Here is a 25226-nt window from a genome sequence, read left to right on the forward strand (position 1 = left end):
GGGAAAATACAAGTAAAAAAAAAATTGCAAAAATTCAAAATAAACTCTGTTGGATTTCTCTTACACGTATCTGGTTACTGACTGTTGGAAGGTTCTAGCGTAATATGACTACATGAATTATTTATAACCAGTGCCATTAAAATGGAGTCTGTATTTACTGCAGAGCACAATACACAATGAACATAGAGGCCTGTATGCTTCGTTCTTAAAAGGCCAAGGAATCTAGATATTTTCTCCTTGGAAAGGGCATAACAGGAGAATGTAAATTTCTATTTCTTTCTAAAGCGGACTTGTCCTGTCTTGAACTGACTGCCCCGACACTGAAACCACTGGCCAAATGTTAAATTTGAGCCCCGAATGTTGAAAGAAGAAAAGGTTAAAGACCCTGGACACTATTGGTAATTGTCAAAGACCAGTCTTCTCACTTGGTGTACCTCAATATATGCATAAATTAACAAACCTGTGAAAATTTGAGCTCAATCAGTCGTCGAAGATGCAAGATAATAATGAAAGAAAAAACACCCTTGTCCCACAAAGTTGTGTGCTTTCAGATGCTTGATTTCGAGACCTCAAAATTTGATTATGAAGTCTTGAAAACGAATTCGTGGAAAATTACTTCTTTCTCAAAAACTACGTTACTTCAGAGTGAGCCGTTTCTCACAATGTTTCATCAACAGCTCCCCATTACTCGTCACCTAGTACAACTTTACGCTAATAATTATTGTAGGTAATTATCAATTGTGTCCAGTGCCTTTAATTTCTCAAATTTTCACAGGTTTGTTATTTTATGCATATGTTGAGATACACCAAGTGAGAAGACTGATCTTTGACAATTACCAAAAGTGTCCACTGTCTTTAAGGAAAAGGTAGAATACAAACAAGTAACATCTTAGCTTAGTGAGACTGTATCTTATTCTTACCCACTACTTCTTTCCATTCTATCCATTGCAAATTACACGTGTACATGTACCTCCTTGTACAATATTAATGGTTGTGGTTGTCAAGTCCTTCCTGTGAAAGAAAACGCAACAGTAACTTAGACTGGGTTTTATGCTCATCTGACAAAAACAAAAAATGGGAAAAAAGGAGTTATGAACCTGAACACCAAGGTTTTGCGGGAGGGCAAAAATCTTTTACAAATCTTAATATTGAAAGGACATATGACATTTCATGATAGTGACATTACAATATCGGCAAGAGGAGAAGGAGAACAAACACTGCAAACCACTTTCACAAACCAAAGTTAAGTTTACTTTATGCAGGTACTTTATTGAAATGAATGATGTTCATTTTCTACTAAAAATTGAAAATAATTTACAACATTCATGCAACCACAGGCCAACATCAAACCAAACTTTATCCTAATCTTGTAATACAACTATTACTTATAGTATTAGTAAAAAATCATGGTGGTTTTTAAATTAAGGTAATTGTTTTGGTAAAACCACCTTCATATTTTATTTATTCATTCATGTGATCATTTTGTATACTAATTACTATACTGTATTAGTATATAATTTTATGTTTCATGCCAACAATTTAAAACAAGCTGTGCTTCCTTGTATGTGTTCCTCTACAGTTTCATACATTATTTTAAACATTACGTGTACATGAACTTTTGATAAATTGGTGAACACTGTGGACATAATTTCCTTCCTCTTAAAATGGTGGAAATAAATGAACTGAATTGAAAACCATTTCATAAATATTGAACTGTTTCCATCCATCCACATACCACACGTCACACGGAACACCAGTACCAGGGGAAAACCAAATACAAAAGGGTATAAATATTACGTAAACAAGGTTGTTACTTGCTTTGAATATTACTTATTAAAAATGGGACACTGGGCAAACCAGTATGGCCGTGTTACATAGCAAAATCTGGTAGAACACAGTGAATTATCTTACCAGATTCTGTTTTATTTGCTGTTATCAGTCGCCATATTACTTTCCTCTCGTCAGATGTTGCTTACGTTTTTCGTGGTTGGGGCTAACTATTATGAAAGAGGGGGGAACAAATTGAACCAAAATCTTATTTTATTTATTAATCAATGTGTGCATAAATTTTGCCATACATTCTTGCATTTTTTAACACGTAAAAACAAATAAGTATGTAAATCATTACGCTTATAATCATTTAAATAATATTTTGGTTGAAACTTTAAGAATATTAGCCCTTTATAAATCGAACTTTCCAGACTTAAAGGGGAATGGAGACGTGACCTTCCAACAGAGGGCGCTATATTAGAATGAGACTACCGAAAGTGTAGATTGAGCGCTCAATCTGCGGATTTGTTGGTCAATATTTTGCGCAATACGCAGACTGAGCAATTAATCCATAGTATGCGCCTTTTAACATAATTTCTGATCATTTCCATGATGATAGATAACAATAACATCTTGAACCTGAAGTTTGTTGTCCACTCTCCTCTACTACAGTCCTCTCGATCCTCACACATTACTAGTCTTCACAGAACTGACATTAAAATGTGTGTAGAATGTACAAGTTGACTGCCGACTGGGGACTGTTTGATTGTGTAATAATTGTAAGTTAGTAAGTAATTAACCACCATCATGTTTATCAAATATGTAGTAAGATATATATGGATAACTTTCCGCACCTCGCCACCACGTTTTCACTAATTTTTACAAAAAGGGATATCTCGTTAAGGTAAATTAGATACTATATTAGTTCATATCGAATGAAAAAGTGGTGGCGCCATACGGAAACTTGTCCAAATTAGATACTATATTATTTCATATCAAATGAATTAGTGGTAGCACCATACGGGAACTTTTCCTAGTCTGGTAGTGCGTGAAACTGTGATTTAAACAAGAGCCATTTTTGTAACACTCGGACTCATCTCAGCCGAACAAGGTGGGCTAGCGCAAAATATCAAAAGAGGACGCTGTTGTACCCACACGGCGGCGTCGAATGCCCCCTCTGCCTAAAGGACTATTTACACTCAGTAGTTTTTCATTTTGACAGAAAAGATAAAGACAACAAAGATGGCGTACTTTGTAGACAACTGGGATGAAGAGGACATTCAAGAAATAAGGTAGATCATATAAACATCAACTGGGCTCGAACTAGTTGCAATAGTGTAACCCTCCTCCCGCCGGCGAAGAGGAGGGTAACGTTATTGCAACTAGGCTCAAACTTCACCTGGGGAAACCAATCCACTAGATTGCAGGGCTTGGATGGCAGCTCCAAACTTTTACAGGACCAGATAATTTGTTACAAGAACGGAATCAAAATGAAAAGAACACTATTTACACAGTTTTATATTTTGAGCTGATTTTCGTTTTTTTGAACAGGCATCGAGAGAACATTTATCAAATTTTTCCTCTTGGTAAATACTTTTAAAAATTACGAAATTGAAATAACTGTATTTATCAGTTTTAAAGGGTCTTTGTAACTTTTGTAGGACAAAAAACACAATGCCCACAGATTTACACTAAACTTACACAGTTTGAAGACAATGATAGTAGAAAGCTTCCCTGAAAATATTACGTGCTGAGGTGCTTTTTGTTTTTGGGAAATGAGTAAAACAATGTCATGAAAATAATTTTCGTCTCATGAGACGAAAATTATTTTAATCATTTTCAAACGTATTTTCATTACATTTTTTTACTCATTTCTCAAAAACTACAGCACCTCAGTAAGTAATATTTGAAGGGAAGCTTTCCACTATCATTATCTTCAAACCCTGTAAGTTTAATGCAAATCTATGGACATATTGAAAAAGTACCCAACTCCTTTAAATGAAAATCGCAGTGAGGTGTTCATATTCAAAAACACGGGACTGGTAGACTTAGTACGTTTCCTGGCCTGAGGCTAAATTCACTGCCCTTGGGCTTGCAGTACAGTGTTAAATCTGAGCCCTGATCACTTAAGGTGGTTCACTGGACCATTTGTGTCCAATGATACATTTTTTAAATAATTGATCCAATTATTTTACAATCTGCAGGAAGCATCTCAACAAACCCACATCACAAACAGAATGCGGCCAACTCCGGGGTATTCTCAAGAAGATACTAAGTCAGGTTACCAGAGGGCTTGACATGTCACCCCTGTTTGCTGATATTGTAAAGGTAGGCTGGTGCTTGTGTATTATAAGCCGTTTCAAAAAACAAGGGTGCATTTTTATCATTCTTGGCCTAAAGCTGTATTATTATCGTCTGTCATGAGTTGAGCATTTCCAAAGGGCTTTGAGTAAGTTGCACTGTGAAAATCAAACCAAATATGCTGTAGTCCTGTTACAAAATGTGTTTTTAATGAGCCCTTAACCTTTCGATTGATATTCTTCCTACTGTAGTCTGATTTTTGATTTTGATTTTGTGATTTTTGACCAAAGGTCATGCCTGCCCTCTACACAAAATTGAAAACAATTGATCCTAGAAGCTGAGTCTATCTTAAAGACTTAATGAAAACACATAAGTGCTATAACTTCAAGACTTTAACTTTAAGACACATTTGACATCAAGAAGTTTATAGAAAGGTTTGCAGTAACACCATGTAATGACTATCTCTAATGAGTTGGGGTGGTTCTGAAAAGAACCGTTGAAGAAGTTTGACAATTCATTCTTATATTTTAACATTTTTCTTCAAGCTGTGTGCCACAGTAGACATACCAGAGAAGAAGTTGGCCTACTTGTACATGACGACATATGCACACAGAAAGCCAGATCTGGCCTTGCTAGCCGTCAACACGATGCAGAAAGATTGCAAGGATGCTAATCCTATGATCCGTGGGTTAGCTCTGAAGACTTTATGCTCACTGAGGTAAGGGGAATTAGGAAACACATTGGTCAAACTTGTATCACTTTGTTTTGTGGAAAACATGACAAGAAATTTCATTCAGGGCTATGGCCTTCAAATAGCTGTGAATTCCGAGAATCTATTCCGTGGTAGAAGAGAAGTCTCCCAAATTCTGAAAAATCTACTCTTCTGTTGCAGAATATAAAACAAGACAAGTTCTTAAAAGAACATAATCTACCTCGTAAGTATAGATACACACATGGTGTTATCGCAAACCAAATCTACATTGATACCTCACAATGCAATTAAAATCCTATACAATAATTATCCTTTTTTTACTTGAATGTATTTCCTCAGACTTCCAGAACTTATTGAGTACACCAAGCAGCCTCTTCTGGCTGGACTGAAGGATAAGAGTGCGTATGTAAGAAGAGCTGCCGTCCTTGGATGCCTGAAGATAAACAACATTAGTCCGCAGTTCATAGCTGGTAAGATCTGAAAAATCAGCAGGCCTGATACTTGTGAGAGCAAGGCAGGTTTTTTAATTTATTAAAATGCACCATTTAGAGGACAAATTTGTACTTGATCTTTTTATGGGACACCAAGGCAATGACAGCTCTGTTGCCAATGTGTCGTGTTGTGGTCGAGCAGATAAGAACACCTAACTCGAGCTCTGGTGTTTCTTATCAGCAGAGTGTGGGTTCAAGTCCCACTCATCATAAAGAGATGAGTTTCGCCACTGTGTTCCTGGTTTAAATGGCAGCATATACTGCAGCAGCACCTCTGAAGGTGGCATGGTTGGCGTGTGCTCAAAAGCGCTCGCCTCTCACCAAGGTGACGCCGGTTCGATTCCCGCACGGGGCCATATGTGAGTTGAGTTGTGCGTTGGTTCTCTGCTGTGCCACAAGGGTTTTCCAGAACATCCGGTTTTCCTCCCTTGGGAAAAATCAAACACTTTTGATCTTGGCTGTGCTCCGTGGTCATAATTGGTTGATGTGGCTGGCAGCCAAAGGCGCCCTTGCATGCCTGCTTCTCAAACACGTTGTTGCCGCGTCCTTCGCAATTCAGCTCTTAGCTGCGAGTAAGGATGATTACCCCCCCAAATTATTAAACCATTACACAGTGCTATGTACAGGAATAAGTCTCATACCTCAAAACATTGCGCTGCATTTTAAATACTCACAACTGGGCAAACATTTTTTTATCTGTATTGTGTCAATGCACAAAATTGATCTGAGACTTGCCTCCTTTCCCTTGTTCTGGGTTCTTGAGAGTTTTTTTGTACTTGTAGATCATGGTATTGTCAACATGCTGTATGAGATGTTGAGAGACGGGGATGTGATTGTCGTCATCAACTGTTTGTTGGCTTTGGAGGAATTACTGGACCACGAGGGCGGTATTGCTATCAATCGGAGGATCGCGCATTACCTGGTCAATAGGTGAGTTAAAGAGGTTCCAGAGAAATATTGCCAAGAACACTTACTAATGTTGTAATGATGTATGTTGTAATACTTTCTATTACAAAGAAATGCAATACTTCAAAGGATGCTATTTGACAGTTAGACTAAATTCAGTGTACTCAGAAATGCGCATTTGCTCCGAACTACATAAAAATTGAATAATTACCAGGTATGTCTGCTGCCACCTAGAGTCACACAGTCGCCACTTAAGGTGTCTAGTCAACTTTGGTGGTTTTGAGGGTTATTTCTTCTCCTAGAACTTAATTGTGTTGTCTTCATTTTCAGATTATCAGAGTTTACTGAATGGGGACAGTGCTGTGTCTTGCAGTTGTTATTGAAGTACACACCGCAAAGTGAAGATGAAATGTTTGATATGATGGTAAGGCGACAAATGGATTGGTGTATTGATTGATTGATTAATGGATGATTTGTTTAATGATGGATTGGTTTCATTATGGATTGATTCATTGATTATTTTTTTGTTTGATTGGCTTCTGTTGAGGAAAGCAGGGGAAGTTTGTTTGTGCATAATCATCTGTTAAAACTCGCTTGTTTCCAGTAGTTATATAAATATCATTTTCTTCTTTGTTGCTACAGCGCAGTGATCTAGCTTTATAAATCCTGTTATTATAATTTTTATAATTATGTAATTTCCACTCTACTTCAAGGAATACATTTTAATTGTCTTGAACCTTTCTCATTAGATTATGTTTAACCTGACACATCCAAAACATTTCTCCCCCCTCCCCAACATTCCGATCAAGTTTTAAACACAACTTTTTACTTTTTTCCCTTTGTAGAATGTAGTGGATGCATTCTTAAAGCATACAAACTCTGGAGTATGTATGGCTGCTGTTCGCTTGATGCTGCATCTCACAACAGATCTGCCCGATATCAGCAAAGATGTCTACAATCGTCTTAAAGGTCAACACTCCTCTTTTAATTGTAGAATATAACTTTTGTTTATGCAAAACAAAACATTTAGATGTCAAAGTAATTTTTTTTTGTAGGAGTTTCCAGGCTCAAAATTGTTTTGGTTTTCCAACTGATTACTTATTTTCCCCAAAGAATGTCAAAATTCTACAAAAGGCACATTGCATTATTAATTTCTCAAAAACTACAGCACCTCAGCTAGTAATATTTTATAAGAAGCTTGTTACACTCATTATCTTTACACCATTCAAGTTTAATGTCAGTCTGTGGACGTTTGTGTTTTGTGTCGTACAAAAAGTACCCAAACCCTTTAGAGGCAGTGGACACTATTGGTAGTTACTCAAAATAATTATTAGCATAAAACCCTTCTTGGTGACGAGTAATGGAGAGAGGTTGACGTTATAAAACATTGTGAGAAACGGCTCCCTCTGAAGTGACATAGTTTTCGAGAAAGAAGTAATTTTCCACGAATTTGATTTCGAGACCTCAGATTTAGAACTCGAGGTCTCGAAATCAACCATCTAAACGCACACAACTTCGTCGACAAGGGTGTTTTTTTCTTTCACTATTATCTCGCAAATTCGATGACCGATTGAGCTCAAATTTTCACAGGTTTGTTATTCTATGCATATGTTGAGATACACCAACTGTGAAGGCTAGTCTTTGACAATTACCAAAAGTGTCCACTGCCTTTAAGAACAAAAGTACCATGAATGGGACTCAAACCTACACTGATCAGAAACACCACAGTTTCGGTGCTCTCCATCGCTTTACCATTACTCACCATTACGTACTGCAAACCATTTACTAGATAACTTTATTCTCATTTCCTGACAGGTCCGCTTTTGAATCTACTGAGTAGTGATCGTCCTGAGTTGGTACACACAGCATTATGTCACCTAGAATGGTTCAATACAAGACTGCCCGGTAGACTGGCTAAATACTACAAGAAATTCTACTGCAGGTAAAAGTCAATGTTCCAGTAAATGCTGCATCTTCTCTCTTGTGACTTATAAGCATTGACAAGGAAAAGCAGCTGTGAACAAAATTATGTTCAAGAATATTGATGCCTGAGATTTGTGAATACTTTACTTCGATGAAAGCTTCCCTTTTCTCAAGTCAAAAGTAACTGTAAAGATCAAGTTTGAGCATAAAGATGAAAGAATGAAAGAAAGACTGTTTTTAAACCAAAGCTTTGGCTCTGTCTGCCTGTTTGAAGCCCCATACCAAAAGTGCACACTCTAATCAAAATATGTTACTGAGCATAAGCCAGAGCTGAAATAGAAGCCTTTGTTGTGAGAAGCACTGTACTGATCATACCTTTTCTTTTCCTTTGGTATAGGGGTGGGGGGGGGGCAAAGAATATTAGCAATATGTGTGCTTCATTCTTAAAAGTGCAAGGGCACCAAGGCATTTTCTCCCTGGTAAAGGGCAACCGATGAGGAAATTGTAAAGTTCTAGTGGAGCATTTTAAGGGAACCAAGACAATGACCCGGGGGCTTGGAGGCAATCGCCTTCGTTGCCTCCGTTAAGTATCAGGCCTATAGTAGTAACGCAGCTATGATGGTACAATGATCTTTGATTGTCTTCCAGATACAATGATCCAGGTTATGTCAAGTATAAGAAGATTGAGCTGTTGTCTTCGCTGTGCTCTGAGGATTCGCTCAAGGACATCGTTGAAGAGCTAAGGTGAGCCATCGGAACTCAAAAAGTCCACCCTTGAAGGCACAGAATACCTTTAGTATACCTTTGGTTTTTAGAACCATTTGATTGTTTTACTCCAATATAAATGTAAATAATGTATACAATAAAACTGAACTTTTATTTCAAAAGGTGATAGTGTTTTTGAGATATTGCCGACAAATCTGGAGCTGTTATGTCCACACAGGAAAAAAAAAACGTAATTGGAATGCACAATTTGAAAAAACGTTTCATGCAGAAACATTTCCGAGGCTAGAAAGTAAACTAGTCTGGGCCCCTATTGGATACTAGCATTGATTCTTGTTATAGGATACAGGGGGTATGACAAAATGGAGCTTTAAAATTATATCTCTAAGGTGGCTATGATTTTATGTAAATGGATTAAATTGGGCTATGGCTGATAAGATCATTGCAGCCTCTAGCCACAGCAAGTGACTCATACACACGCTTACTCTAACTAGTTACTCTCACTCTCTAGTGTCTATGCAACAGATATTTCTGTTCGTCTATCCCATCTCGCTGTGGCTGCCTTGGGGAAACTCGCCAAGACATCTATAGCTTACTCAGGACCCTGCGTGGAGGCTCTCCTCACCTTACTCTCACTACAGCTCGACTCTGTCTCGTCTCAAGTCTTGGTTGTGTTTCAGGGTAAGGAACAACTTTCTTAAAAGATATTTCCCTAACTGTTGGATTTCCTGCAGAACATGCAACTTATTAAATATTTTTGGTAATGAAACCAAGGATGCCTCATAAGTGATACTAATCGATGTAGCTCGTAAGCCTGAGGAAACCTGTTAAACAAGTGGGCTTGCTATGTGAACTAGAAACACTGGGGTTAACCCCTACTCTTCAAAGATAAGTGTTCTGGGTTCATTTACGTGCACTACCAATCCTGGTACAGGGGACCTACGACTTTAATGTTCCATCCGAATGACAAAGCAATTAAGTTATGGTAAAGTATCTTGCTCAAGGGCACAACAAGTGTCATGGGATTCAAACCCACACTCTGCTGATGAGAAACACCACAGCTTGAGTCCGGTGCTCTTTTAATATTTGAGTGAGAAATCACCTCTTTCTCAAAAACTACGCTACTTCAGAGGGAGCCGTTTCTCACAATGATTTATACTGCCAACAGCTCTCCATTGCTCGTTACCAAGTCATTTTTATGCTTTAACAATTATTTTGAGTAATTAACGATAATGTCCAGTGCCTTTAAACAGTGATGGGAGATGACGGTCAGCCTTTGCTTTTCTTCTCCTCATCAGACATCCTTCGTTATGAGCATCTTAAAGAGTTCATCCCTGCGGTGGTGGAGAGACTTCCGTCCTGTGAGCAGCTCATCCAGGAGCCTTGTGGTAAAGGTGCTCTTGTTGGGTTGATTGCTCAGTATGGCCAGGTAATATTCAGAATGTATTTCTTTTCTTAAATATTTTAAACAGGCATACAATCCTGGCAACAGCAATTGTTATCTTGGAAACACCTACATTAGGGAGTAGCTAAAATGTCTGGTACCAAGGATGCCTCATAAGTGACCTTAATGACTGTAGCTTGCAAACCTCAGGAATCCAATGTGAACGAGAAACACAGGGGTTAACCCCTACTCTTCGACGATAAGTGTTCTAGATTCTTTTAGGTGCTCTACCAATCCTGGTACTCGGGACCTACTGCTTAATGTCCCCTCTGAAGGACAAAACAATGGTACAATATCTTGCTCAAGGATACAAGTGTCGTGACCGGGAAAGGATACAAGGTCATGGCTGGGAGCCAAACCCACAAAGTTCGCAAGTTCTAGTGGGCACAAATAGTCGACCCGTGGTTGACTACAGACCAGCAACGTACATGCGCAGTGACACACTCACTCGAACGATTCATTTGGAAGTCTAGTCAACCTTCCGCCTTTTAGTGTCACCGGTTCCACTCTGCACTTTACACATGTTAAAATGGAACATGCTGTTGAGACCAGTGAAGAAAGCATGGGCTTGAGGCTGGTTCCAAATGGTCAACCACAGTAGTCAACCAATGGTCGACCAGCCTGGGTTCGAGTGCAAATGGTCAACCTTTAGTTAACCATTGTGCACACTCGATTGTCTTTACCGCTCAGCCACAACTCGTAACAAGATTGAGATTAATTTAATTCACAATGATTTGTTGTAGGATCTTCCTGATGCTCCATACATTCTTGAAAGTATGATTGACACATTGGAGGAGGAGCGTAACACGATGGTCAAGTTGAGTTTGCTTACAGCTACTATCAAACTGTTCTTTATCAGGCCTGCTGAGTGCCAAGACATGCTAGGCAAGATTCTGGAGTATGCTATAGGTAATGACTAAAGATATGTCTGCAGTAAGAGCTGTGGCTACAGCCGGCCACAGTAGATACCCATATCACATGATCACTTAAATATGGCCGGTATAGCCATAGCCATCGGACACAGCCACAGTAAAATATACACAGGGTCCAATAAGGCCAAAGCCTGGTGGTCTTTGGCTAAATTCTTTCTGCTGCCGTAGTCATCCGCCACAGCCACAGTAAAAGACACCCAAGATCCAATATGGTCAAAGCCTGTTGGCCAGTTTACTTCAATGTGTGTGCTGCTGTAGCCATCAGCCACAGCCACAGTAAAAGACACCCGAGATCCAATATGGCCAAAGCCTGTTGGCTAGATCACTTCAATATGGCTGCCATCAACCAAAGCCACAGTAAAATACAACCAAGATCCAATATGGCCAAAGCTTGTTGGCTATGTAACTTCAACACGGCTGTTGTAGCCAACAGCCACAGTAAAAGATGACCAAATTCCAACATGGTCAAAGCCTGGTGGCTAGATCACTTCAACAAGTCTGCTGTAGCCATAAGCCACAGGGAAAGATCACCAAATTCCCAACATGATAAAGTCTCCTGGTTTTCACAAAATTGTTGATGAACGTTTTGAGCAAAATGCGAATAAAACTTTCCTCTGACTTTTATTCAACTTTCCTTCTTGATAACTGTCTATTTTCAAAGAGTGCGAGAGTAACGCTGATCTCCAGGAAAAGGCAAAGATGTACTATAGACTCCTGAGCAAAGACGTCCAAAAGGTAAACACTTCGTTTGACATTTGATCTCTGAGCTCAATACTTACCTATTCCATTACATTTATGGATACTGCTAAAATCCACTTTAACACCATGATCCAACAATCTTTACAAAAAAAATAATAAAAAATAAAAAAACATGCTTATTTTGGAATTATCAGGACCCAATTTCAAAAAGCATGTGAGCACAAAAACTTGCTAAACACATAATAGTATTGCTAAGCAAAAAAAGGTTACCAGCCCAAATTGAAATTTACATTGTTTTGGCTGGTGCCTGACTCAATTTTTGCTTAGCAAAGATATTTGTCAAGCAGTGTTTTTCTGCTTAACAGCTTTATGAAATTGGACCCAGCCCGTTGTACTTATTGAGGCATCTTGTCTTTGGCAGGCAAAGGATATCATAAGCGCACCTCCGTCTCGCCTATCAGTACCGTGTCCCAGTGACACATCAGCGGATGTTCACCATTTCAACTCCATAGCTTTATTGTTTGGTAAGTCTTGGTATCACAAGGGCAAACTGCTTAGGCCACATAAAATAAAAAAATGTTGATCGTCCCCGCCCGACCGTTCAAAACCCACCGACCCCATTTTTTTTTCTTTTTGTTTTTTTCTTCTCTTCCCATGTCTGGAAATCTCTTTATACTTTTACTACCCAGATTTTTCAGCTGATATTTTTTTCAAAATGTACAGGTTTGAAAAGATGTTTAAAGTAGGTTTTTATTCATGTTGGCAAAGCAAGAACAATTCTTCAAATATTTACTTGGGCTACACTGTGCTTAGTTGTTTGAAAAAGTTTACAGAAAATGTCATCTAGGAGTTAAATTTGTTTGACAAAACTATTGAAAACATCAAAAACACACAAACCCTCTGTTTTATAGTGATTGTAATGATTTATTTATTCTTGATTTCATATTTGGCATGTCAAAAAAAAACAAAAACAAAAAAAAAAAACCTCCCTCCCTCCCCCATCCACAAAAAAAAGGACGATCAACAATTTCTTTTTTTATGTGGCCTTACCTCTGACACTACCAGTATGATCATCTCATTGGCTATTAAAAGCTATCGCAAAAAAATAATAGTAATAACAATAATAGTGGCTTTTATATAGCTCTCAGATCTGTCACTCAGTGATGCCAAAAGCACCTCAACATTCAGTCTTTTGGTATTGGTGGAGCTACGTTAAACAAGAGTTATTCATTACCTAGACAAAATCATAAGTGTAATCATTACGATCATTTGCATTTACTTCAAGCAGGACTTTAAAACTTAAAGTTATTGTGTTATTCTTCTTTTTGTTTGTTTTCAGGGCCAGATAGATGGAGAGAAATCCAAAAATCTAATTATGGAGAGGAAAATGAAGGACATGGTCCTCTATCATTTGTTGAACTTAAACCAAACGATGGTGAGCTAGAACTTGACATCACAGCCACAGGCCAGCTGCTGGACTTAGACGGGGTCACATCTGAGTTCAAATCTGAGGTCACACCGGAAGTCATGTTGGAGAATGATGCAGAGGCCATTCCCATGGCATCCACACTGGTCAGTTTAGGTGGTGTTGAACCAGAGGTCATGTCAGCAGTCTGTTCTGATGGGGTCACTACAGAGACAATCACTCGGGTCACAACTGAGGTCAAATTCCTCACCAATGTCAGTTTAGCACCGGAGGAGTTTGAAGGGAAATGGACCACGTGGAAGAGCTGGTACGTAATAAAGGGAACGTAAACCTTTGGTGTTTGGAGCTGTTCGATTGTTTTATATAATGTAAATATATACAACAAAACTAACTTGGTGGTTAGGGTCGTTAAAGGCAGTGGACACTATTGGTAATTACTCAAAATAATTATCATCATAAAACCTCACTTGGTAATGAGTAATGGGAAGAGGTTGATGGTATAAAACAACGTGAGAAACGGCTCCCTCTGAAGTGACATAGTTTTCGAGAAAGAAGTAACTTTCCACGAATTTGATTTCGAGGCCTCAAGTTTCGAATTTGAGGTCTCGAAATCAAGCATCATAAAGCACACAACTTCGTGTGACAAGGGTGTTTTTTTCTTTCATTAATATCTCGCAACTTCGACGGCCGATTGAGCTCAAATTTTCACAGGTTTGTTATTTTATGCATATGTTGAGATACACCAACTGTGAAGACTAGTCTTTGACATTTACCAATAGTGTCCGCTGGCTTTAACCACCGGTTCTTTTCAGAACCCACGCCTTAAAAACCAGAGCGGTTTAGTCCATGCAGGAAGAATAATTTGTAATTGGAATACACAATCTGAGACAATGTTTTTGACAGTAATTTTCTAAGATTCAAATTTTTAGGGATAAAAAGTGATATCTTTTTTTCCATAACCTTGTTACTTCAAAGTGAAATGATTCCCAAAATGCTTAATATTATTGAAAGCTGTTGTACTTCAAGCCAAGCAGGTTTTTATTTGCATTAATTTGAGGAGTGGCTACCAAACATAAACATTCCCTTTAGGGTTTTCATAAAACTATTTCTTTTTTTGAAAGGAAAACTTGTAAGATTGTTTTCTTAACTCTGATCGTTTCGTTGCCCTTGAAGTTTCTCACCACTACTAGAGGGAGCAAGCTCATAAAAGAAACCTTTCGATTTTAACTTTCTGATCCACTAAAAAAAAAGTTGATTAAATTGTCTTAATTGGGCCTCTGGCTGCGATGACTTTTTCAGCAATAAATCATTTCAATTCAATTCCTTTTCAGTGAATTGCAAGAGCTCAAAATAATGAAGTCTCTACAGCCCAAAGACATCCAGAGACAACTGGAAAAACTAGGATGTAAAACCATGGCAACCACACCGGAGGATTCTGCTCCATGGAGAGCTTTTCTTTATGCAAAGGTAAAGAGTCACAGCAGATCCTTGGAGTTATTGACATAAAGTCGGATTTTAGAATCATTTTAGGGCGCTGGACATGTTTGGTAATTACAAAGGCCAATATTCTCACATGGTTTATCCCAGCCTGAATTGAAAAAATCTGTGAACATTTTGACTCAATTGGTCATTTAAGTTGCAAGAAAATATGAAAGAAAAACACCCTTGTTCAAATTTGTGTGCTTTCAGATGCCTGAGAAAGTCTTTCTCAGTTTCAAATATTTAAGTGAGAAGTTTAAGTTCTTTCTCCGTTGCTTGTTACCAAGTAAGATTTTATGCTAATGTATATTTTGAGTAATTACTCCAGCCTTTTTTTCCGGTTTCTGCTTCTTGTTTCTGAAAGTAGTGACCTCCAGTGCCATGTCTTTGTACAACTGTTTCAGTGATTTCATATTCACTAGCCTATGTAGACCAAGAACAAAACAGAAAAGGGAAAACTAAGGTCTTGCCATAAAGACTTGGGTTTCCACAAAGAATTTTGTGTACAAAGTCTATGCGAGGTTCTTAACTACAGGGACAACATAAAAGAACAAAAGATGCCTCCACACGGATGCACAAAATAGAATGTGTGCCCTAAAGCATGCGTATGACTAGGGCGCTTACTTAAAGCCATTTGACCCTTTCGGTTTAGAAAAAATTGAGGTTCACAGATTTACAAGTAACGCGGTTTACAGAAGGTAATGGTGAAAGACTTCTCTTGATATATTATTCCATGAAATGCTTTACTTTTTGAGAAAACAGTAAAACAATATCAATTCTCGATATCGAGAATTACAGATTTATTTTAAGAGTCCCTGCTTGTAAGAATGTACCAAATTAGGGGGGGGGGGTGTGATTCATGGGTTCGCAGATCTTCTTCCAAAAAATTAGAGTGATACACCATCATACCAAACGAATAAATCAAAAATTTTAGTTTGCTGACGCTTTCGGTTTTGGAGTTACCAGTTATCAAAGTTTGGGACAAAAAGCCCTCAAGAAACGAATAGTACATTCCCTGTAAACACAAAAACGTGCGCCAAGGTCATCCCAGAAAAAGTAAAACATTTTTTGAAACCTCCAGTTGGGCTTATAACAAAAGTAAAAAAAAAAAATTGGGATCTCGTTGGCGCGTCATGTTACGCGCACCTGAACCTTTGACGAACAGTGCCCTCGTGCCATTTTCAACGCCTCATAACTCAACGCGCCTATAGGATCCCATGAATTGAACCAGTTCAAATGAAAGAGCTTGCATCCCTAAGTGCAAAGTGAGTGGGATCTCGTTGGCGCAGAGAGATAATAGAGGTCAAAGTTCAAATTTTACCAATATATTGCGTTTTCGCACCTCCGTAACTTCGCGCGCCAACAACAAAAAATTGTTTTTATGGCAACTGGGTATTGGAACAGTTTTCATCTAATGACAAATGAAAAAAGAATCTTGGGATCTCTGCAACTTGCATGTCAAAAGATTTTTTGAAAATTTTCTAAAGTATTGTCATTCCACACATTTTGGCCTAAATTGGCACAACATTCACTTTTTTCATCACTGTAAGTATCTGTGCCAACAAGATCCCATCAATGTTTTCTTGTATTTGGTTAAGTTGAGTGTTCCTAAACAGATTCCAATTGAAAAATAATTGGGATCATGTTGGCCCACCAATATAACAAAGGTCAAAGGTCATATGAAACTACACTACGAGATCCCAATTTTTTTTTTTTACTTTTGTTATCAGCCCAACTGGAGGTTTCAAAAAATGTTTTACTTTTGTTTGGATGACCTTGGCGCACATTTTTGTGTTTACAGGGAATGTACTATTCGTTTCTCGAGGGCTTTTAGGCCGAAACTTTGATAACTGGTAACTCCAAAACCGAAAGCGTCAGCAAACTAAAATTTTGGATTTATTCGTTTGGTATGATGAATCTGATGATGTATCACTCTAAATTTTTAGAAGAAGATCTGAGAACCCATGAATCACCACTTGGTACACTCTTACAGGCAGGGATTCTTAAACACATGTCATGACACGGCGAAACGTGCGGATACAGGAGTGGGTTTTCCGGTTATTTTCTCCCGAGTCCAATGACCGATTGAGCTTAAATTTCCACAGGTTTGTTATTTTATATAGAAGTTGTGATACACGAAGTGTGGGCCTTGGACAATACTGTTTACCGAAAGGGTCCAATGGCTTTAATGTTGAGGTTATTATGATAACATTTTGTTTTCATTGTAGGAGGATCACACAGAGCAATTGTTCTTAATAGAAGTCGCCCTTGACCTGGTGAATGACCTTCTGACCTTTGACATACGATGTGATGGAGGTCAAACATCTATCGATCAGGCAGCGTCGGTCGTCAAGAAATTACTTTTGGATGCAGTGTCCTAAAGGTACCGTGAGAATAGTTTTGATGAACAGATGTCTTACATCATGATCAAGTTGAGTTTTTTTTCTAAAGCACATGACCAACAATGGCAACTGTCAAAATCCACAGTATCGGCCCCTTCTGTGAACCATCAACATGTAGATTGCATAACCAACATCAGCTCAATCGGTCATCAACAAAGGTCTCACAAAATGGTATAAAACTCTATTTTCGGAGTCACGACTTCTAAACTAATTGTTTTACTCATTTCTCAAAAAACAATAGCAGTTCTGGCAAATTAGCTATGTGTATGTTTCTGAATAATTTTATTTTCAATTTTACTGTTGTTATGCTCATAGATTGATAGAGTCATAGATTGATAGAGTCATAGATTGATAGAGTCATAGATTGGTAAACACTCGAAAAAATTAAAGGCCATAAAAACTTAGTTGGTGAGAAGCTACTGGAAAAAGGATTCATGCATGAATTGTTGCTCAGATTTCTGAAGGTTGGTGTCGGTTTGCGAATGATGCCCCAAAGATGCAGTCCCAATAAAGGCATAATAATAATAAAGACTTGTAAACTGCACATTTTCATCCCGCTGGGTGTTCAAGGCGAAGTAAAAACAAACAAAAATAGGAAAATAGACACAACAAAATTAGTCCTTGAAAACCTGTGGCATAAGATAAGTTTTGAGAAGAGATTTGAAATTTGTGGTACAAAGACAAGATCTAAGATTAAACGGTAGAGATTTCCAGATGCGTGGCACAGCAGAAGAAAAAGACCTGTCACCCCCAGGATTGTCGAGACTTGACGCACGTTTGTGCATCTCCCTAGTGCACAACTCTATGGCATTTTGCACACCAATAGTGCCTGTTAGTATGCTACGTGAATGCATGCACATGTTTCATGGGAAGGGCTAATTGAAAAAGGCACAGTGAAAACAGAGAAACCTCAAAAGAATTCTTCCGAAACTTCTTCAATTTGTTTTCCAGTAGGATATTTATTTTTTCATAAATATCAAATGATATTAATATCAATGATATCAGATTATAAAACATTTAGTATTAAATACTATACATTCAATTGACTTTATTGAGAACAGTAAATAAATATTATTTCTTTACAAATCCTTAAAAAACAACAACACAAGCAGCAAGTTGTCGAGATCTGTTCATTTGACTGAAAACTTTTGTTGTTAATATTTAGCACAGTTATTGTAACATATATTTATCGTGGGGTTTTTCATCTATCTATCCGATAATTCTTTCCTTTCCTAATTTTTTTTTTTTTTAAACCAAATTACCTTTTACCAGTATCACAGCTTCCCCAAATCACAAAAAACACTGGCCTTAAAATTTCAAATGATTTCATCCCATTTTGATTTACTTTGAACAAAGTGTCCGATACACTACTCTGTGAAACTGTGAAAAAAACTTTCACACAGTTTTGTTGTGTGAAAGATTATGTTAAATTTTGTTGAACTTTCTTTTCTATGCATGACCCTTGTTTCAAATCTTTAACTAAAATGTGAAAATTTTCACTGAACAACTTCTGTGATTCAAATGAGTGAATCAGTTTAAAGCCACTGCTACTTCTCTGTTGCAAAAGCTGTGGTTTGTTTTTTTGTCAAGGTTACGTCCTTTACGCAAAAGGGAAAGTTGAATTACAAAACTTGAAATATGACAGTCTGCTGATTACTGATTTCACATTGGTAATATTACATGTACATATATATATAATGTGAATATATCAAATACTTTAAAAAGTGGTTTTCACAACATCAATTTGTCATAAGTACAATTACATACATGTTATTGCCATATTGTTATTGGTTTTTTTTAACAAGCACATTTTATTTACAATTTTCAAATCGATGTGAACATGAGTCCAAAGATGTCTTGCCGCCGCCTTTACGAAATAAGCTATTTGTGAGTAAGTTTTGAATAACGTCTGGTGCAATGACTTCCTATGTCACAATTACCTTTTAAATTTGACTTCCTCAGACTATAGAAACAGTTGCTGTGTCAAATAAGCCAGAGCAAGCTTTTGTGTAGCAACCTCGAATGAGCAAACCCTCGTACTATTGTGCAATACACATTCATTCAGAATTTTGTATGGTTGTTCACCAATCAAAGCACTACAACTTTTATTTCCAACATTTTCTGTAGAATGACAACATTAAATCAAATGGGGGCGCATGGTAAAAATACCCTCCCTGTCAACTTTCCGCGACCGTGATGTAAAACTAACGGACCAAAAGAGGTCGCGGAACACTTCCGCACAGCCATAGTAACCTACTGCGACCATGCTGTAAAATGCTATGCAAACTTCGCAGAATATAAGTCCAGGTGGAACTACACCAAAACCAGTCACTGAAACTTTCTACATGGCAGAAAAAGTCCAATGGGCCAGGGAACTTAAAAGAGTCTTTCCAAAAAATTCAAACATCAGCTGAAACTTTTCTGTTTGCCTTCAGAGTGGCAACATTTTTATAATATTCACTGTTCAATATTGTTATTATTGTTAATATATTTATCACATTCACACTGTACAAGCTTACTTTGTATATAAATGTACAAATATAGGTACGTAAAATGTCATAGCGTTGTGATCAATAAAATTACCATTAAACTGTAAATGTACAAATAATTCTATTGATTGCAGAGAAAGTCAGAAATTTAATGGCCAAATATCTAATTGACTCGTGTTTAAGTTGATGTTGAAAAAAACAAATTCTAAAGTAAGCACGATCTAAGTAGTGGGAAAAACTGTTAATTTAGAATAGTCAGTACTTCAAACACAATTCAATGTAGAATTCATATTCATATTTTGATAACTATATCGGAATGTTTTTTTAACATTAACATTACTTGAGCTACTGTCTGGAAAGAAAATTCTCATCGTTTGTTTAGTGTGCAAAGCTTCAAGTGTAACACCGACCATCTTAACGAGCAATTATAATTTTGTCTTGTTTAAACCATGCTATCGTTTTACGTAAATACCATATGCGACACACAGGCATGAGTTTTAATAAATTTCTTGCATGGTTGGTTGCCGAACCACTTGGAGCAAGTTCGATTGCGAACATTTAGACGACCCGTGATTGACTGGCTACACACATGCGCAGTGATGCCCTCACTCGAGCAACCTGTTTGGAAGTCTAATCAACCAACACTTCAGTCGCCATCCAACTTTTCTGGTTCCCTTCTGCACTTTTCTAGTTCCCTTCTCTGGTTCCCATGTTAGCATGGAACAGGCTATCAGGACCACGGAAGAAACCATGGGCTCGAGGCTGGTTCCAAATGGTCGACCACAGTAGCCAACCAATGGTCGACCAGCCTGGGATTGAGTCAAACTTATCAACCTATATTTAACCATGGTGCACTCCAACTCGCTCTTGGTTTTTGCACATTAGACTAAAATTCAAAGACTTGTAAACAATCGAGCGCTTGATACAGTTAAAAGAAAAACACTTGCAAATACCAGTATTCAATGTTTGAAAGATCAAGTATATAATGTTATAACTGAGGTATATAAACACAGATAACAAATATCTTTTTTTTATATAGCTAAATGAAAAAGCCAAATGTTGTGGTATGAAATGAAATACCGGGGGTAACACCCAGCTGTCATCTATTTCTATTTTTCCTTTTAATATATGTTGAATTGAGGAATACTCCTTTGTTTTAGACATTTTGATTGTGAATAAGACTTTACCTGTACCCGATTCACAAATTCCTTGTAATAACTTTTTAATATACAAATACAATCCAAATATTGTATTTACAGTTTTCCTTTGTTCAGTTATTAATTTAAAAAAGCACCATCTGTAACACAAATACATATATCACTTTTTACAAGATATTCTAACTATACATAGTTGAATATTGTGGATTGTCACAAGATCTCTAACGAGGCCCACACAACAAAATTAATACTGTTAAATAGGAGTAAACAATTAAATAACATAAATAAAACATTCACTGTCCAAATAGAAGTATTTTTACTTATGTAGGCTCAGGCCCGATACTTCGCTGAGGCAACGAAGACGATTGCCTCCATGCCCCCCGGTCATTGCCTTGGTGCCCTTGAAATGCTCTAGTAGAACTTTACAATTTCCTTATAGGGTGCCCTAACCATGAAGAAAATGCCTTAGTGCCCTTGCCCTTTCAACAACGAAGCATACAGTTTGCCTGAAACCTTTGATGCAGTGGTTTTAAAGCAGGCCTTAATATCTGATGTTGCCAGCAATTGAGTGATTGGGGCCCAGTTTCATGGATCTGCTTACCGCCAAATTCTGGGCTTACTATCACTCTTCTCCGCTTGCAGGTAACGTGCAAAATTTCTGCGCTAGCTGTGTAAAGGGAAGATTCCTAGAATGCCTAGTAACGTGGAGCACCGATGCGCCCAAGCCCAAATTCTAGCTAGAATGAAATTGGAGTGAAATTATCCACATATTTTTTATAGCAGCTATAGATTTCTCTTTACGGTTGAATATTTATAAATGAGGTACATATGTGAAGATAATGGATTTATTCAGGAAAAAAGATACATCCAGAAATATTTGATTAAAATATTAAGAGAGATCGTGTCACTCTTTCAATGTGATGCGATCAAGCTAAATGAGTCGTTTGTCGGAAAGACAACGACCCTTTGAGTGTAAAAGAGCCATCATAGCCTAATCCTCGTCTTTAAAATATCTCCTAATCGGTGCACTTTAGTATCCTCTTCAGCTCAGGTGAATGGCTAATGATGCGTATATCCCTCCTTCGGTACAGTGGAGTCCCAATCAGGGTAGATTTATCCGCTCTCGCCAAAAGACTTCAGGTTCTCTCAACTCCCCCGACTGAGCTCAAAGGCTGAACACGATTTCAATCCAGATCTCAAAATTTGAGTAGAATCGTTATTAAACCATCATTCACAGTCGTCGTAGGCTCAGCTCTCAACACTCCCAATCAAGTCGGGATGTTCTATCTCCCAATTTCAGAAGTAGAGTTGACAAAACTTGGCGAACATTCTAGTCTTGAAATCAAGGCGGTAACTGTTGTGCAATCTTATTCGCTGCCTGTCGCTTCTATGTACCATTCCCACTGTAGTTGTGGGGACGGTACACACATCCTCGATCCCAATAATAATGTGTGTAAATCACTTGGCCTGCGCTACCTACAACCATTGCATGAATGACTGTATAATCACACTGTGACTGTTGCATGAACGGCAGGATGTGTGTTTTGGACTGCATGGCGCTTGTGTCATCAAAACTTAAGCCATTCCTGCAACCCTCTGTTGGTCGCTGTCCCCATGATCGCTGTGAGGGTTTACTTTTCTGGCGGAGGGATTTGATAGGGTGATAGCTGTCGCCTTCTCCGTCGGACTACTTTACAGTTACCAGTATCAATCCTGCAGCGGTCTGTACACCTCAAGACGCCCATTGTCTCGTATCTGTCGAGAGATAATCTTGAGAGTTAAAGGTTAACTATCTTATTCTTTTCTTATTCTTGATCACAAATGTCAAAATGTATGAAAGAAAGGTTTGTCTTCACTAATTCAAGCTTATCCCTGCCTTGCATCATTTTCATCATTACAGGTAGAACATTAAAATATTAATAATAATAATATTTAATGATTAAAAGCATCCAAAAGTCAGCAATACAAATAACATTAAGCCTATGAGCCCTGATAGAATAGTTTCATATTTCAAAATAGTCTGAAAAATACAAATTAAAGTAAACAAAGTTAAATAAACAAACTTCAAAACTTAAACTTATAAATAATTGTTCAGCAACCCTGCAGGTTTATAAAAGCGTCAGTTTGTAATATACAATGAACATCCACAAACAACTAAGGGAGGTACATTATAATAATAACAATGAACCATTCTTGTACAGCGCATATCACAATCATAGAAAAATCTCTATGCGCTTTGAGATGAAAAAAAAGAGAAGTTAAAGTTAGACAGTAGAGACAAGAAAGAAAAATGTAGTCGATACAGAAAGAAATACTGTAGGCTATTGCAAAACATATGTTAAATATGAACAAACACTCACAAAAGGGAAAAACAAGGCCTAGCTCTATACACAAAACCTGTCAACTCAAATTCAGGCCATCTGAGCGAGGAAGGGAAACAATTTTTTGCTCTTTTCTTAAAATCACAGCTTCAGCTTGGGGTTCGGTTTAGGCTCTGTCTGTCTGTCTGTTTGAAGCCCTGGACCTAAAGCATACACTTTAAAAATAATTGACAGAACCTAAGCCAACATCAGAGCTTAAGCCAGAGCCTAAGCCAGTGCCAAAGCTGTGGTTCGACAAAGGGCCTTTGCCAACAATTATATACATTATTCAATCACACAAGGAAGATGGCATAATGGCAATCAAATCCTCTGGCACAAGTTTAATACAACAACATAAAGATAATGTGTATCTTACCATGATATAAAACAAAACCACATATTTATGTTCTTTAATAATTTGAAGTGAATACTTTGGAGTCAGTAATTATCAACCTCAATGTATGCAAGTGCTCCAGCTTGGCTATTTCAGCTTGGGTTGGGTTTTTGTTTTGAGGTATTGATACTCACTCTGTAAAATAGGAATCGCATGTTTTGCCGTTAAAGTCCAGCGTATCGCACTCCTCTACCCCTTGTTGTCTGTAGGTGTCTCCACAGAATGATCTCATACAGTCTAAAAAGAATATAATAATTACCATGATAATACTCATTTATTGACTTTATACTGCGCTCTCTCCAGGACCAGCCTGTTCAAGGGCGCGTAACAGTAAAAATGTCATAATAAAATAACACAGCAAAAGTTTAAGAAAAAGTACACCAGTAAACAAGCAAAATAGAAATCAAAGCCTTATTGACAAAAAAGGTGAAAGAACACCCTAAAGCCCGGTTCATACTTCCTGCGAATGTGAATGCGAAACAAATTTGACGTGAATTTGACTTCACAACTATCCTTTCGCAGCAATATTCGCAAGTGAGTTGAACGGAGCTGAACTGCTGCGAATATTCCTTGCGATTTTTGTGACGTCAACATTCGCTTCGCATTCGCATTCGCATTCGCAGGAAGTATGAACCGGGCTTTATACAGTAAGAAGCAATGCAACTACAATGTATAATAGATGTTAACTACAATGAAGTGGTTGGAAGATGTCTGTCGCGATGACAATGTACAGGTACAATACAGCATTTACAAAGTTCACAATAAAATATGAACCATAAACAAAAATATATATGAGGACAAATTATAATGATCAGATATCCAACGGAGGATGCAGATGGTGAAGTGACTTGACCTGTATAATGAAGGAAGGAAACAACAAAGAAAAACTGTATACCAGAAGATACTGTTTAATTAAAAGAAGCTGAAGGGAAAAGTCACTTACTGATGCAACTGTCTGTGTGTATAAAGTTTCCATCGTCACATTCTTCCTTCCCCTCTAAGATAGCATTTCCACAAATCTGAAAAAATCAAAACAAATAGAAATGCATGGGTCTGATGGTTAGTTTAAAACTCGCTGTGTGGAATGCAGCATGTTCTTTTGAAGTCAATGCCAATGGGGGCCAATGAAGCTATTGGACTTAATCACCGTGCCACCAGAAAATAAGTTGCCTTGCATGGTATGAATATTAAGAATAAACTAGAAATAACAGTAAACTTGCGGGTACAACCATGTATTGAATCTCCTTTGAGGAAGTGTTGGCTCTGAAAAGAGCTGGTTTGGTCTCGACGTTTCAAACATACTCTACTCATCTTTAGGAGAAGACGACGAGCAGAGGGTTTGTTTTAAATGTTGAGAACAAACCTGACCTGCTCTTTTCAGGGATTAGAACCCTCACCCCGATGACTAAACCACCAGCAGGCTTGATACTTTACTAAGGCATTGAAGGTGATTTCCTCCATGCCCCCTGGTTATTGCCTTGGTGTCCTTAAAATGCTCCAGTAGAAATATTCAACGTCCTCACAGGGGCCCTTTACCAAGGAGAAAATGCCTTGGTGCCCTCGCCCTTTCAAAAACGAAGCATACAGGCCTGCACCAGAACTTGAATTTGATGCGCTA

General features: G+C 37.8%; 3 protein-coding genes across 10 annotated transcripts in view; 1 reads left to right on the plus strand and 2 right to left on the minus strand.

Moving 5' to 3' along the window:
• LOC139939459 (islet cell autoantigen 1-like) overlaps nt 1-1998 on the minus strand; it is a 46942-nt gene extending 44944 nt beyond the window's left edge. The window contains exons 1-2 of the mRNA XM_071935392.1: nt 1912-1998; nt 921-1011 (exon numbers count right to left, since the gene is read on the minus strand). Coding sequence (XP_071791493.1) covers nt 921-946 — 26 coding nt within the window. The 5' untranslated portion in view covers nt 947-1011; nt 1912-1998. The remainder of the gene's footprint in view (nt 1-920; nt 1012-1911) is intronic.
• A 397-nt stretch (nt 1999-2395) lies between these two features.
• On the plus strand, nt 2396-20144 carry LOC139939577 (AP-4 complex subunit beta-1-like). Of its 2 annotated transcripts, XM_071935579.1 has the most exons (18): nt 2396-2549; nt 2993-3062; nt 3975-4098; nt 4617-4789; nt 5123-5253; nt 6057-6204; nt 6511-6604; nt 7026-7149; nt 7996-8122; nt 8752-8847; nt 9338-9507; nt 10125-10255; nt 11014-11179; nt 11864-11937; nt 12323-12425; nt 13241-13634; nt 14659-14794; nt 17035-20144. In XM_071935579.1, the coding sequence occupies exons 2-18, from the start codon at nt 3013-3015 to the stop codon at nt 17185-17187; spliced, it is 2394 nt and encodes a 797-aa protein (XP_071791680.1). In that variant the 5' UTR covers nt 2396-2549; nt 2993-3012; the 3' UTR covers nt 17188-20144. The 2 variants fall into 2 exon arrangements, with proteins under 2 accessions (XP_071791680.1, XP_071791679.1); XM_071935578.1 differs by lacking the exons at nt 2396-2549; nt 2993-3062; nt 3975-4098; nt 4617-4789; nt 5123-5253 and having other exon boundaries at nt 5461-6204.
• A 148-nt stretch (nt 20145-20292) lies between these two features.
• Nucleotides 20293-25226, minus strand: part of LOC139939578 (uncharacterized) — a 47559-nt gene continuing 42625 nt past the window's right edge. For 6 of the 7 annotated variants that reach the window (XM_071935582.1, XM_071935581.1, XM_071935587.1 and 3 more), the window contains 3 exons: nt 24552-24627; nt 23743-23845; nt 20293-22624 (listed from right to left, as the gene is read on the minus strand). In XM_071935582.1, coding sequence (XP_071791683.1) covers nt 22486-22624; nt 23743-23845; nt 24552-24627 — 318 coding nt within the window. In that variant the 3' untranslated portion in view covers nt 20293-22485. The remainder of the gene's footprint in view (nt 22625-23742; nt 23846-24551; nt 24628-25226) is intronic. The other variant, XM_071935585.1, reaches the window with a different exon arrangement.

The sequence above is a fragment of the Asterias amurensis genome, chromosome 7, assembly GCF_032118995.1.
Source record: "Asterias amurensis chromosome 7, ASM3211899v1".
NCBI lineage: Eukaryota > Metazoa > Echinodermata > Asteroidea > Forcipulatida > Asteriidae > Asterias > Asterias amurensis.

What these genes read in the sequence shown, in the direction of transcription:
- LOC139939577 (XM_071935578.1), top strand. Translation starts at nt 5,522, where the DNA reads ATGGCAGCATATACTGCAGCAGCACCTCTGAAGGTGGCATGGTTGGCG. An exon ending in GCGCATTACCTGGTCAATAG is followed by an intron (nt 6,205 to 6,510) that starts GTGAGTTAAAGA and finishes CTTCATTTTCAG; the next exon opens with ATTATCAGAGTTTACTGAAT. An exon ending in GAGCTTTTCTTTATGCAAAG is followed by an intron (nt 14,795 to 17,034) that starts GTAAAGAGTCAC and finishes TTTTCATTGTAG; the next exon opens with GAGGATCACACAGAGCAATT.